Source organism: Doryrhamphus excisus, linkage group LG8 (assembly GCF_037039965.1).
Source record: "Doryrhamphus excisus strain RoL-2023G ecotype Guam linkage group LG8, RoL_Dexc_Guam_v1.1, whole genome shotgun sequence".
In the NCBI taxonomy this organism is placed as follows: Eukaryota; Metazoa; Chordata; class Actinopteri; order Syngnathiformes; family Syngnathidae; genus Doryrhamphus; species Doryrhamphus excisus.
Genome location: NC_136364.1, coordinates 10,721,840 through 10,735,919, shown reverse-complemented (window position 1 = coordinate 10,735,919; position 14,080 = coordinate 10,721,840). Strand labels below are relative to the sequence as shown.

General features: G+C 44.1%; 2 protein-coding genes and 1 long non-coding RNA gene across 3 annotated transcripts; 1 reads left to right on the top strand and 2 right to left on the bottom strand.

The window, feature by feature from the left end:
• Positions 1-15: 15 nt before the first annotated feature.
• Positions 16-4,964, bottom strand: LOC131134416 (amino acid transporter heavy chain SLC3A2). Its single transcript, XM_078792815.1, has 10 exons — positions 4,839-4,964; positions 3,937-4,303; positions 2,994-3,158; positions 2,859-2,923; positions 2,707-2,784; positions 2,596-2,648; positions 929-1,127; positions 750-854; positions 595-666; positions 16-442 (listed from the first exon to the last, which is right to left on the bottom strand). The coding sequence occupies exons 1-10, from the start codon at positions 4,947-4,949 to the stop codon at positions 68-70; spliced, it is 1,590 nt and encodes a 529-aa protein (XP_078648941.1). The 5' UTR covers positions 4,950-4,964; the 3' UTR covers positions 16-67.
• LOC144899653 (uncharacterized) lies at positions 3,917-13,117 on the top strand. The gene is made up of 6 exons (XR_013627979.1): positions 3,917-4,309; positions 4,880-4,931; positions 7,157-7,282; positions 12,127-12,367; positions 12,488-12,803; positions 12,907-13,117. It is a non-coding gene; the product is annotated as an uncharacterized LOC144899653 (long non-coding RNA).
• On the bottom strand, positions 5,127-12,692 carry ppm1na (protein phosphatase, Mg2+/Mn2+ dependent, 1Na (putative)). Its single transcript, XM_058079685.2, has 6 exons — positions 12,130-12,692; positions 11,246-11,817; positions 7,379-7,496; positions 7,166-7,280; positions 7,015-7,078; positions 5,127-6,949 (listed from the first exon to the last, which is right to left on the bottom strand). The coding sequence occupies exons 1-6, from the start codon at positions 12,539-12,541 to the stop codon at positions 6,917-6,919; spliced, it is 1,314 nt and encodes a 437-aa protein (XP_057935668.2). The 5' UTR covers positions 12,542-12,692; the 3' UTR covers positions 5,127-6,916.
• Positions 13,118-14,080: the final 963 nt, after the last annotated feature.

The following is a 14,080-nucleotide window of genomic DNA, read 5'->3' as shown; positions in this document are numbered from 1 at the left end:
ATAATGATGCACAACTGAGGATTTCATCATTTTATTGTCAATCACCATAAATAATACAATTATTTTCTCACGAGTAGCTTCCCGGCTCAAACAGTTTGATGACTACAGCCTCACGGGGATGCAGTACCAGCGTCTTTAGGGTGACGGCCCCCAAGCGCTCTACTCCAGAGCTGGACACAAATACCCCGGCCTCGGGCAGGCTGGGGGCCCAGGCTGTATCCAGGGCGTGAGGCTCAGGCCCAATGTTGAGCAGAACCAGGAAGTGGACGCAGCCCCATGAGCGCAGGAAGGCCAGTATGGGGGACGGGGTGGAGTTTGTGGAGGAGGAGGTGTTGAAAGGGAGGAATGTGAGGGATCCGAAGAGGAGCGCCTCCTCTCGGGCTCTGATGTGACTGAGGGAGGTGAGGAGAGCTGCAAAGGAATGCCGCAGCTTTACTTTGGCCTGAAAAACAAGAGAGATGGTGACCTGATGGTGGGAGTCCACGATGGTCGCAAGTGTGATCGCAATGTTATTCAACTGGCGGCCTGCAGTTAAAACTGGTACATGACTGGACCACAACAGTAATTAAAAATGCACTTAATGCTGCAACTCACTGCATGGAAGTCTGATGCTGATGAGTCACTGTTATTTGCTCCTTGCAACGAACCATCATGTTGAGAAACACTCTACAGGACACACAAAAGAGTTTAATAGCTTTCAAAATATATCTAACAGTACTATTACATTATTTAAGTGTTGTGGCTTCAACCTGTGTCGGGTCCAGCTCCTCATACTGGAGTGCGGGCGTCCCCGGCAGGGTCATGATCAACACCAGCAGTAGTTTCTTCAAGTCATAGGGTGCTTTCCCTCCAACCTGGCAGGACAGAAGTGTGGTCTTTCAGGCCGTAGCATCGCACCTAGCATCCACTCTTTCCTGTTACTTCGTACCTGCCACCCGAGCCACGTGTGTTCAGGTGTGGTCAGGTGGCTTTCAATGGCAGTGGCTACTTCATCAGCAGACAGCGGGTGAGGTGAAGCTGGCAGCACCGACCTCATGACCACATGCACCAAAGTGATGTTGAGCTGGTCCTGGGTGGAGCCTCTTGGAGGAGGAAGAAGGTCTGCAGTTTGTTTCACCACAATGATCCTGAAAATACACAAGTACTCTAGAACTCCTTGTGTGCGTATAGAAAAATTGTTCTTGTATTTTTATTTGTATATTTATTTAATTATTTAAAATTTTAATTTAATGAATTAGGCGGCACCGCGGTCGAGTGGTTAGCGCGCAGACCTCACAGCTAGGAGACCAGGGTTCAATTCCACCCTCGGCCATCTGTGTGGAGTTTGCATGTTCGCCCTGTGCATGCGTGGGTTTTCTCCGGGTACTCCGGTTTCCTCCCACATTCCAAAAACATGCTAGGTTAATTGGCCACAGGTGTGAATGGTTGTTTGTCTATATGTGCCCTGTGATTGGCTGGCTACCAGTCCAGGGTGTACCCCGCCTTTTGCCCGAAGACAGCTGGGATAGGCTCCAGCACCCCCTGCGACCCTCATGAGGAAAAGTGGGAGAAAATGAATGAATTTAATGAATTATTTTTTTATTTAATTTTGTTTTTACACTTATGATTAATCACCATCTGCAACTATGTGTGAAATATGCCTGTTTTTACTGTATTTTATGAACAAAAGGATAAATGACATGAGAGAATTACATATACATTTGTATGTATCAACATCTTCAAACTAAATAAAAATGTAACTCAAACAAAAACTGAAAATCTAAAAAAGTAGTATCTTCATCAGTAACACAACATTTGAATAACACTTGAACCTTGTTATTTATGAGCCATGAAGAGTTGCGTTCAGAAACACTCAGTGATTTGATTTGAAATCATGAGTATGAATTTATTTGATGGGATTTCCGAGCATACTTAAATGCATCAAATGGTACTTCCGTGGTAGGAGTTCCAATAGCGAGTGACAAGAATATCCACTTGTTTTTCCTTTGTTTATTTAGACCACACATACACACAGAAGATTATGTGCTTTTCAAAATGTCCGTGAATGCATCTCGCGGCCGTCTCGTGAGAATAAGGAAGTGCCATTCCGAGGAGGACGAGAGAACTGTTTTGTGAGTTGGAGACACACATATTGTGTTGGAATTGCACCGCTGTTGATGTGTTCGGGTCAGAATAAAGTTAAAAGAGCGTCAGACATTATTTGACTCTGTCGGGACCCCATGCTACGCTTCAGTCTACCGTCGTAACAGATGCATGGCTTGACACGATACGCATGCGTCATTTACGCTGAAAATGTTAACGTAATTAATGAAACAAATTAGTTACCGCAATCAACACGATATTTTTTGATACGCGTGAGTATATATTTTTATAAGAATACTTAATTCTCAACAGTTTTATTTTATAGCTGGCCCATTAGGCAATATGCTAGTCAAATGCTAGGGGGCGCCCTGCGGGTATAGCAGTACATACAGTAAATACATGTGTGTATATAGCTTATTATTTAGCTTTGTGGTGTATAATGCTAAAACACTCGCCATCACTGTCCTAATACTTCAATGAAATATCATAAATGCTGTACATATCCAACAGTACCTTTCTTCGTCTTTGTTGAACCCCTCCATAATGTGCCTCCATGTCAACAGAGTCTGTAATGTAATGACTTCATGAGCACAAATATGACTATAAGAAAAACTGTCCACTTACTTCTTCTGAATAGGCTTCATCCGTGTCACAGATTAAAAATCCAGCCACTCCCTCCCCCAACCAGAAGCGAAATACATGCTGTGGGAATATACGGTCAATTTTAGGGCATAAATGTAGGCACAAGACATTCTCATCAAGTGGGCATGTTTGACCTGCTTGACGTCATCCTGAGGCTCAAAAAGCTGCACGCCGCACACGTCCAGCACTACTTTGAGTCCTGCGAGATGACAAGGTGCGCATCATGGGCTTCATTCCAGGACGTTTTATTGTGAAAATCTTTCGTTCACCTGCTTTGTCGCTCTCGCTGAACAGGTGCTGGATTTGGGGCAGCGTTCCAGACCATTGCCCAATCCCGGTGGTGTTTACCAAGGATGCAGACTGTTCAAACAACCCCTTCAGGATGAGAGTACTGATGCCCAAAGACTTGAGGTAGGGAAGTTGCTCACACAGAGCTTCATAGACGCATGAAAAATCACATATTTACCATGTGTTATCTTGACATAAACATACTTTATACTTAGTTTGTAGATGTAACTCTGCTGCTTAAATGCCACCTACCCAAAACCACAGATAGATTGTAGTCCTGTGTGAAACACTGATCAGGTATTGCCGCATATCATGCCTTAAATCTCCACTTTGTCATATGAGCTTCAGTAACACAGATGTCTTAAATGAGTGTGCACTTTTGTTTTGACGGGTGTCACGCAACCCCTTCTTTTGTGAAGGGGACATACAGACAGGTATTCCCGCAGCAGCTCAGATGAGAAATGTTTCCACTGCGGTGAACGCATTCACAGCACGTACAGCGTCTCTGTCTCTGACCTCATTCTTACAGGAAGAAGGTATATAGGAGAAAAACACAATATAAGAAACATCTCTTACTGCTGTTCAACACCACTGCAAACTACCACAATGGTTAATATAACAACAAATAATAAACATTTTAAATTAGTCTTTAAGACGTTTACTGACAAATACAGCACAAAAAATACAGTCTATATGAATTAAATGTCTCTTATCAACCTTCGAAAATGGTACATACTGTACATAGCTGTTTAGTTGTCATACCACACTGTGACCACCAGGGGGCAAACAACAAACGAACGAACACAAACACCCAAAGAAGAAGTAATTCATCCACAAGCTAGCACATTAAAAAAATAGTTGTTCATGGCAAATGTGGAGTTAAATCAAAATGTCAAATGTTTAAAACAAATTTAACTTTCTTACCGTCGATAGCCCCTGACTCCATAGGTCGGGGCCCCGTCTGAAGTTGAAAAAACAGCGACTTCTGCCACCAGCCCAGCCTGGCAGGCACCGGCCGGGGGCTGGTCACGATGATGGCCACGGCGATAGCTAGCATCGCCAACCAGGCCAGCCAGAAGAAAACCACCAGGTAGCACCGCACCCTCCTCCAGCCGGGTCCCCCAGCAGATAACTCAAGGTCCTCTTTGCTCATGGGCCGCCACTGCTGTTCCGGTTCGAGGTCCGACACGAGCAGAGACGCCGTCTCTGAACCGGTTACGCTGGCCGAGAGTCCCGGGGCGGCAACGCTGCCGTAGCCGGTGCCTCCGGCGTTCAGGGGCATGGTGGTGGGCTGCAGGTGAGAGGGACACACCCAGGTGCTTTAATGAGGGCCCATTCAACCGCTCTTAATTGTCTTCATTATTAACGTCAACACAGAATTACATGAAGGTACATCACGTGTTTACACTTCAATCCCACATAACCGAAAATGATATTTTCTTCTTCTAACTTTTTTAATGTGACAAAATTTTGAAAAATGTTACTCTACTGTATATGACAGGGGTTTTCAAACTCCGGCTGGTTGAGCAGCTTGAGAAAAATAAAGATCAACCGACTGCAACATGTATTTATCTACTCTAATATGTGACAAAGACTATAAGAATTCAATGTATACTTCATTCAATAAGATAGCATTTATGTTTTCATCACTTAATTGGCTCAGACCTGAGAAAAATCAAGGAAAAATGCCATTAGAATTTTTGTAGGTCTGCCTTAATATTAATAGAGCCACCCAATGCATGTAAATAGTCATTCTGGATGGAAGCAAAGTCATAACAAGTATAAGATGAACTGTATCGTAAAATGTGCCGCATCATTGTACTCACATTGTCTCCTCTGTTTCCGTCTTCTGGTCGAACTTGTCCAGGGGTGCGACCTCGCTTTGGACTTGAATATTGCCTTGGTGGAGGAGTGAAGAGGTGAGAAGGAACCGTCATCCAATAACAACTCTGCTGAGTCACTTAATACAGAGGTGCCGATTCACGCCGCACCCTCACAACACATTCTGAGGACACATGACAACGACCTTCGTTTGGACTTTTAGGACTCATACACAACAAATCTGTTAGAAGACCTGGAAGGAAGCAGCGCCACAATAATGCGCCACAATAATGAATTTGACACATCAATGAAGGTGCGATTGAAGTACAGACTTTCAACTTTTATTTCAGATGTTTCACACAAATACGGTATTTACCATTCAGGGATTTTTTGCAAAGTACATCACATCCAATTTGACAGTATCAAGTGACTCAGCCTTCCAAAGTGCCTTGCAGCCCTTAATGAGACGTGCATGTGCTAATTTCTTGAAACACACTCTCTCCAGCCTGCTGGTGCATTGTTGATTTATTTATTTTTTGCCATCCTGCTCACCCTTTGACCCTGACAGCATCATGTGAACTTATTACTGAGGAGGCCACACTGTATCTCTGCATGCATGATGAACTAGAATGTGGACAACACTAATTATTGTGCAGGAGATCACTAATTCAAATTAGGTACACCTGCACAATTTTCCCTTATAAAGATAAAAATGTAAAATCTTGGTAGTATTAATTAATATTTTTATTAGCGTGGTTGTTGCTGTTGAAATGTTGTATATATTTATTTTTAAATGGTAATTTATTCTGAATTTAATTCACATTACTTTCTAAATTAATAAAATATCATACATTTTACTCACTTAATTAATTACTATACAGTGGTACCTCAGTTAACATCTTCCCTGGATAGCAGATTTTTCAGTTAACATCCATTTTGTTTTGACTTGCATTAGCCCGCTTGAATGTGATCCTTGCATGTTATCGTGCAATGCAGCGTGGGCCGCTGGCGCCATTTTCGAGCAACAGAGTTTGTTTATAGTCCCATCTTGCTGCACTAGTGAGAGATACACCACCTAACAAAATACACAAACCGCACAAAAAGGGAAAGACGTTGGTTGCAAGACCTCCAGAGAAGAACCTCGTCATTTCAGAGGTGTGGCCTGAAGGTGGCTCCGTCATCGGCTGCGGTGCACACGCGTACACGCAGACACACCTCCACTTCCCGTTTTAGCGTTTTTTTTCCCGGTTTATCCACCCGGCGGCGCATCGAGGGTGACGCGTCTCATTTTACATCCATGACATTTGTGGTGCCAACAACAAAACTTGAGCATTCAACTTACTTTAGTTCGCACCAGGGAGTCAAACATAGTCAAACAAAATTTGCTTTGGTTAGAGTCTGTTTTGGTTTGAGTCGAACCTTCTGGAACGGATTCACAATGTCAACCAAGGCACCCACTGTACATTCATTCATTCATTTTCTACCGCTTTTCCTCACATGGGTCGCGGGGGGTGCTGGAGCCTATCCCAGCTGTCTTCGGGCGAGAGGCGGGGTACACCCTGGACTGGTGGCCAGCCAATCACAGGGCACATATAGACAAACAACCATTCACACTCACATTCATACCTATGGACAATTTGGAGTCGGCAATTAACCTAGCATGTTTTTGGAATGTGGGAGGAAAACCGGAGTACCCGGAGAAAACCCACTCATGCACGGGGAGAACTCCTAGCTGTGAGGCCTGGGCGCTAACCACTCATCCGCCGTGCAGCTCACCCACTGTACAGTATATACATTTTATTGCCACTTATTCCTGATGACTTTATTCCAAAACATATTCTTCAGTAAATACTTAAAAATGAGTATCATTGCATTTGTAAACTCTTGTGTCACGTTGTGTAGATGTGCCCAACTGTGTGAGTATATAATTCGCTGCCATATACAGACGCTTCTAACCTGAAACCAATTGGTCACTGTCACAGTTAGGGGAAGTAACAAATATTTTTTTTTATGTATATCCAGGATAACGACACAGAATGTTTCATAAAATGTAGTTGCTGCTTCAGTTTTCATGGTAATGGTTTTAATTAGAGTCCTCTTCGGATCCGCCGATGTCCTAAAGGTAAACAAGAATATAATATCAAGTACAGTAAATAACTGGAATAAAGTCATCTGGCTCACCATTGGTTCATGAGTCCTAAGAGTTACAACATGTTTCTGATAAGATGAGATGATACAGTCCCGCCTGCATGGTGGCGAAAAAAAATTATTGTTATTATGTTATGTTAATTTTGTGTCCTCAAAGTGAGTTATTGTGTTTTAGTGCTCTTACTTGCTGGTGATGCCTCCCCCTGGTGGAAGTCCTGGTATCTCCTCCTCAGCCAGGAATTTCATCACGTACAAAAGATCCGGGTCTTCGTCTTTGGACCTCATCATCTGGATGATTTCTGTAAGTTAAATATAATTTGTTTTTTAGAATGGTTCACAGTATGTGTCTAAAATTGAAAAAAGTCGTGATTTTTGAAGTTTAAATAAAGGGGTGCACCTTTCACTTTCATGTCAATGTGTTGCTCCAAAGCTGCTTCCTTCTGCAGTGCCTCCTTTGACAGCTGGGGGGCGCCCGGGAAGCACACTATAATGACGCTGATGTTGTCCAAGCTGCCCTGTAGGGAGCGACAAATCGCTTTAATTCAAGTTGCAGGCAAAGAAAACAATTATATCAGAAAGGAATGATGGTAGACAAGTGTAATAGTGGATTTAATGCCTATATAGTTTTTAACAATGTAGAAACAAAATTAAAAATACAACACTAAAAATGGGAAAATAAGCAGTCATTTTACAAGAATAAAGTTAAAATATTAAGAGTGTCATTTAACAAGTTAGAATTTTTTTAGAATAAATAAAAAATACATAATTTTAGTAACATACAGTTGAAATATTAAAGAAAATGTTATTTTTAAGTTAAAGTACTGTGAGAAACAAAATAACCAATAAAGTTGTAATTATTAGAACATTTGGTTAGGGGGGAAATTATAATGTTACAAGAATAAAGTAAATAAAATTCTGTAATTTTACAAGAATTAAGGTAGAATGTTGTATTCTTACAAGAATAGGAATAATTTTAGGAGAATTAAATAGTAACACAGTATCCGAGTGGTTAGCATGCTGGCTACACAGTCACAAGATCGGGTTTGAATCTCTGTTTGGCATCTCTGCGTGGAGTTTGCATGTTCTCCCCGTGCATGCGTGGGTTTTCTCTGGCTACTCCGGTTTCCTCCCACATTCCAAAAACATTAATGGCGTCTCCAAATTGCCCATAGGTATGAATGTGAGTGTCAATAGTTGTTTGTCTATATGTGCCCTGTGATTGGCTGGTCACCAGTCCAGGGTGTACCCCGCCTCTCACCCAAAGACAGCTGGGATAGGCTCCAGCATACTCACGACCCTAGTGAGGATAAGCGGTATAGAAAATGAATGGATGGATGGAAATGGTAACATGAGGAAAAATATTATCACTTTGTCGCATAGAGTTGAAATATGGAAGAAAAAAGGGGTTGTATCTGCTTCATATCCTTGTTTTTCTACACTATTTACACCTAAAAACATCCACAGCCTCAATGATGACATCAGGGAGTTGAGGAGGCCAAGTGTGTGCTGGTGGACTTTAAGCTTTTAAGGTGAAATAAATAGAATCCCTCATCTAGGCCGGGATAAAGCTACTGAGCCGGTGTACATCAAGCTCCAGCACAAGCCTCACATTCGGTCCTAATCCCAGCCATGTGTCGCCTTTGTCCCCTCCTCCAATCTCCCAGCGTACCTTAATACACGCCTATTAATAGGTGACGTTCGCAGTGAGGGAGGCAAACCAAAGCTACTTACATAATGACGTCACTGTCATACCCGTCCACTGTGTCCACAAGCCCACCATCCATAAAAACACCTATTTCTTTTTGGGTTTTTTTTAGAAAGGTTAATTATACAAAATAAAAATATAAAAAAATATCTGTTCATCCTACTTTGGGTTTAGGTTTTTGGGTGATTTTAGGCCCAAAGTGTTAATGCACTAGGCAAGATAAGACGTAAAGTGAGATTAAAAGTAAACACAAAGATGTATGTACTCCAGCGGCTCCACTCATTCGATCCCAGCTACTCATTTTCAAAAGACAAGCCCTTCAGCACCGATTGTGACTGCAGAACTCTCACTGGGACGCAAACAACTATACCGACATTCATTCATTCATTCATTTTCTACCGCTTTTCCTCACGAGGGTCGCGGGGGTGCTGGAGCCTATCCCAGCTGTCTTTGGGCGAGAGGCGGGGTACACCCTACTCCGGTCACCAGCCAATCACAGGGCACATATAGACAAACAACCATTCACACTCACAGTCATACCTATGGACAACTTGGAGTCGCCAATTAACCTAGCATGTTTTTGGAATGTGGGAGGAAACCGGAGTACCCAGAGAAAACCCACGCATGCACGGGGAGAACATGCAAACTCCACACAGAGATGGCCGAGGGTGGAATTGAAACCTGGTCCTCCTAGCTGTGAGGTCTGCGCACTATACCAACATAAACCACACAAATATTGGGCTTGTTTTACATCAAAATACTATCTAACCTGTTGAAGTATTTACACTTGTCACTAGGGGTGCTCCGATTGGCCAAGGCTCGCTATGTGATCATCCTTCAGGCAGCCACTAAAGCCCCAGTCCCAACCCGCTGTACTGGGAGTGTGGGCAAAATTTGGCCGCGAGCCAGCACACTTTGCAAATATTGTGAGCAGCGCCGCGCACCCACGCCTCCATCCCTCCCACTGGCGCAAGTGGCAAAGAGGGAAGAGAGAAGGCGTGAGATGGTTTAACACAGCCAAGTGTAATCCAATCAAATGAACGCTTCTCATTGCCTTTAAACGGGCCGGACTGGACCGCATCAGAGGCCACCATAAGCGTCATTCACCAGGTACGCCACCTGGTGGGACACGTCATCTGTCACACGACAGTTACATTAATTAAACACAGCATCAGGCTAATCCAGGCATCTTGCTTGTTTTCCACCAGCACTCCTGCTCCTGCTATCGCCAAATAGGAGAACCTTTGATGGTATATTCACGGTATCTCCTACTCATCCTCCTTGAGAAAAAATGAACAGTAAAAAAATATATCCTACAGCCAGATTTTAACCAACAACTTTATATTAATTGTTGTTAATTGTGTTTTTTTTCTGGCAGAGTTTTCACTTCTGAAATGTTGATTTCAGTGGACAAGCCATTTATTTAGGGGAGCGGTGTCCTCAACCTCCCTCTCCACCCCCGCGCCAGTGTAGTGTCGGCCCCAGTTGGCATCATACTTTCAGCTGTCGTCAGGTTGAGTTTTGGTGACGTGTCTGCGCTGTCCGCCCAATTTACCATTATGCAGGCTGCGCTTCGCCTGCGCCCCAAATAGACCAGGTTGGAGCTGACAAGCTTTCTCCGCACCTTTGGCAGGTTGCTTTGTCACAAAATCATCACAAGTTGAAAATGTGGACACCTCCCCTGGTGTGCCGCCACGCCCATCTCGGAACAGTCCAGTCTACCAAATTACCAAATTGACTGCAGACTGGACCAGCTCTAAGAGGTGCTCTTTTCAAATTCTGCCACCTTGTGGCCATTTTTATGGCTAAAATTGCTCAGAAAGTAACATGCATTAGTGCAGAGTTGTATCATTACCTCCTTTTGCTTCTCATGTAAAAAAAAAAAAAAAGTAAAAGACGTCTAAATAAGTTGCTGGAATCGGGCTTTCTCATTTATCAAAACTAATAAATATGTGTAAATATGTCTTTGTTATTGCATATTTATTGTATACAACAGTACAGCAAGTGTAACATGCGTGAGTTTCACAGTTGTTTGTGCCAATACAGTACTCCGTTATTTATCGCAGTTAATTGGTTCCAGCGTCGAGTGTGATAAGTGAATTCCCGCAAAGGATTCCACTTCTGTTTATGACCTTGTAAATATGGCTTTTAACATTATTAGAGCCCTCTAGACATGAGATAACACCCCTATAGTCATTTTTACACTCAAATTAATAATATAGTAGACATAATAGAAGAAAATAAGTCTCCTACTCCGGTTTGTTGTAGTAAATGTGTTCTGGTGCTTGTAGGCAGGAAGTGACGGCGGGGATTCAGAGTTGAGTTATGGCTAGGCGTGGGTTACGGCTGCAACAATACCCCATGTTTGGGACGATTGTGTTTGTTCTGAAGTAATTCAAACTGTCAATAAAAGCCTGTTGTTCTGGCGATTATGGTCTGATGTCACCGAACATTACAGTAACAGTACTTAACGTCCTTGAATGCGTCTTCTGAATGCCTCATATTTGTATTCCAGTTCATTTAGCCATTTTTATGCATGAAAATATCATATCGTCTTACCTTGTAGAGACATAGGTCGATGACTTGCGTACAAATTTCTCTGAGGTCGTCGCACACCTGCAGCCGGCTGCGCACGAAGGCGCATAGTTCCTCGTTGCCGATGGCATCCCACACACCATCGCAGGCCAGTATGATGAACTCGTCCTGGGCTGTCCTCTCCATCTCGTAAACTTCAGGCTCGGGCGACACCAGCTGCTCCGTCTGCGGCCTCCAGTCCACTTCCTTGAAGTCGAAGTCTCCAAGAGCTCGGGATACGGCCAGCGAGCCGTTGACGCGCTGCAGGGTCACGGAGCCGCCAGCGTTCTGGATGCGCTCCCGCTCTCTGGGGTTGAAGGGCTTGTGGTCCTCCGTGTAGAAGACCAGCTGGGCGTTATGGCAAAGGAGAGTGCGTGAGTCCCCGCAGTTGATGAAGTAGACGTAGCGCGGGGAGATCATGACCGCCGCTGCCGTGGTGCCGCTTCGATCCCAGTTGTCTTGGCGGGCCAGTTTGTGCATGTGGCTGTCAAAGTTCAGGAATGCGTCACGGATGCCCTCCTTTACCTGCTCGGGGTCTTCACTTGCTTTAACCCCACCTGAGTGAAACATGGCATAGTTTCAGCTAACTGGGAAGTTCTAAACATACGCCATTAAAAAAAGCATACCTGTAAGCATATTATCTTCTCAAGTGTTAATAGAACTCTTGTACTGGCATCTTTGCTGCAGAAATAGGACATTTTCCTCACTATCGTATTGATTAGCTTCTTCACTGACTTCCTTTTTGAAGAAACGTAGATCAATATGCCCTTAAATGGAGTGAAACAATGCATGCACTACACTTAATGAATCTCCTTGAGAGCCAACAATGCACCATTCTGACTATATCGATCTCCTGTATGTTTCAGTACCTGTCGCCAAGATGTGGTCCAGCAGGTTCCTGGAGCAGTACTGTGCCACCGTGGTTCCAGCATGGCCGTCAAACACAGCAAAATAGGCCCACTCGCTCAGCTCTCCTCTCATCTGAGGCATGCAAGCATGCGCATCCTCCATCTGAGCCCTCCATCCCTGCATGCTCGCCACCGCGTAGTTCAGCCCAGACTGAGACCCACCCTCAGACACGTGCTTCTCCAAAACGGGCCGCTCCAGGTACGGGCTGTGCATGCCGTCCTCGTCGTCACCGTTGTCCTCCTCGTCCTCCTCCGTCCCCTTTTCCCTCACCCCGCCTTTGAAGAAGAAGGTGACCATCTTCTCGGTTTCTTTGACCAGCTGGCGGAGGAAGGAGGGCACCTCCACGTTGCTCGCCCTACGAGCCGTCCTCATCACGCCTCTGAGTCGGCGCTCAAGCTTCCTGCTCGACCTGGCCACCGCCCTTCTTCTCCTCCTGCTGGTGACCCTGCGCCGGCCCTTTGTCTTCCTCAACAGGTCCAGGGCAACAGATGAGCAGGTAACCAAATACAAGTCAAAATGATCTACTTAAATCAATCTTTGAGGTGTTCTCTGTAAGGTAAAAGCCATTTCCTTGCATCTGTGACCATCTTGTTGCACGGATCTCTTCTCTTCATTTGACCACAACCCTCTTCAGGTTTGTGCCTTCTTTTCTCCACCCTTTTTAGTCCTGCAGCTTCTATTGGCTTGTCTATTTCAGTGTCTTTATCCCTCCCTCATCTTCGTCCCTGTGTCTGCAGAACACTGCTGGGTTAATCACCTGAGGCTGTCAAGGTGAAGTCAGCTGAAAGACACGCCTGCCCCCACAGCCACCATTTTAATGAAAACACACAGGGAGCCGTATCTTTCGGTTTGCTGAATGAGTCATGGTTCATTAAGGTTTACAACTGCATGATATGTTACATCCTAGAAAGGACCTGTCATAATGTGTGCATATTCATAGATACTGCAGCTTTTCATTCTTTAATTAGCCATTGAATCACAGCTCCGTATTAAATGCCATTCATTCAGCTCACGTCTTTCAAGGTGCGCCTCATCCCAGCAGGAGGTGGGCTACTCCCTCGTCAATTGCAGGGTTGCTCTGTATTTCATATCAAAATTATATCACTGCCGTAAGCTTTTTCTGTGTACAAAATCAAATATTGTCTCAAATCTGTGTAAGCGAGCATTCATAATTCATCCATCGCACAGGTGTAGCATATGAAGACCATTGGCCCCAGTAAAAGGCCACTCCAAATGTACAGTTTAACTGTATTCGGTGGTCACACCAGATACTGGCTGGGTTTGGGACCTCCTGATACAACCTAACTGCAAATTTGGTGTGGCCTTTTATTGGGGCCAGCTTATGACACACCTGTGCAAAAATCATGATTTTTCTTCAGCATTTTGCTTATGCCACACTGAATTACGAATTGTACTCATTATTTTTTATATTTGTTTTCAGTATGTGAAATGTTATTAGTAGTTTGTTCAGTGTGTATACAGCAGAAAAAGTAGTCACGCTACTTCATGAGATGCACCAGTCACAGCTAAACACTGCCCCCTTTTGGTATGTTGTAGTATATGGTATTACAGTATTTGCTCTCAACTCTTTTGAAATATTTGTTACTTTGTTATGTGTAAAACACATTAACATTGTGTAACACAAACTAGAATGCGGACATGTGGATAATATACTTAACATACTCAAAATACTGTATGTCCCCATCTCATGCATTATTGACATCTTCTCTCATCAACCCCCCCCCCCCCCCCCCCCCCCCTCAGATGAATCAGATGACTCGGCCGTGACGACCAGGCAGCCGGGCTGCTCTCTGTTTACTGCAGCGTACTCTACGAGCGCTGCAGCCATGGTGATGATGATGTGAGAGCAAGCAGGAGGATAATGTGGAGGTGGTGGTGGTGGGAGGGGGT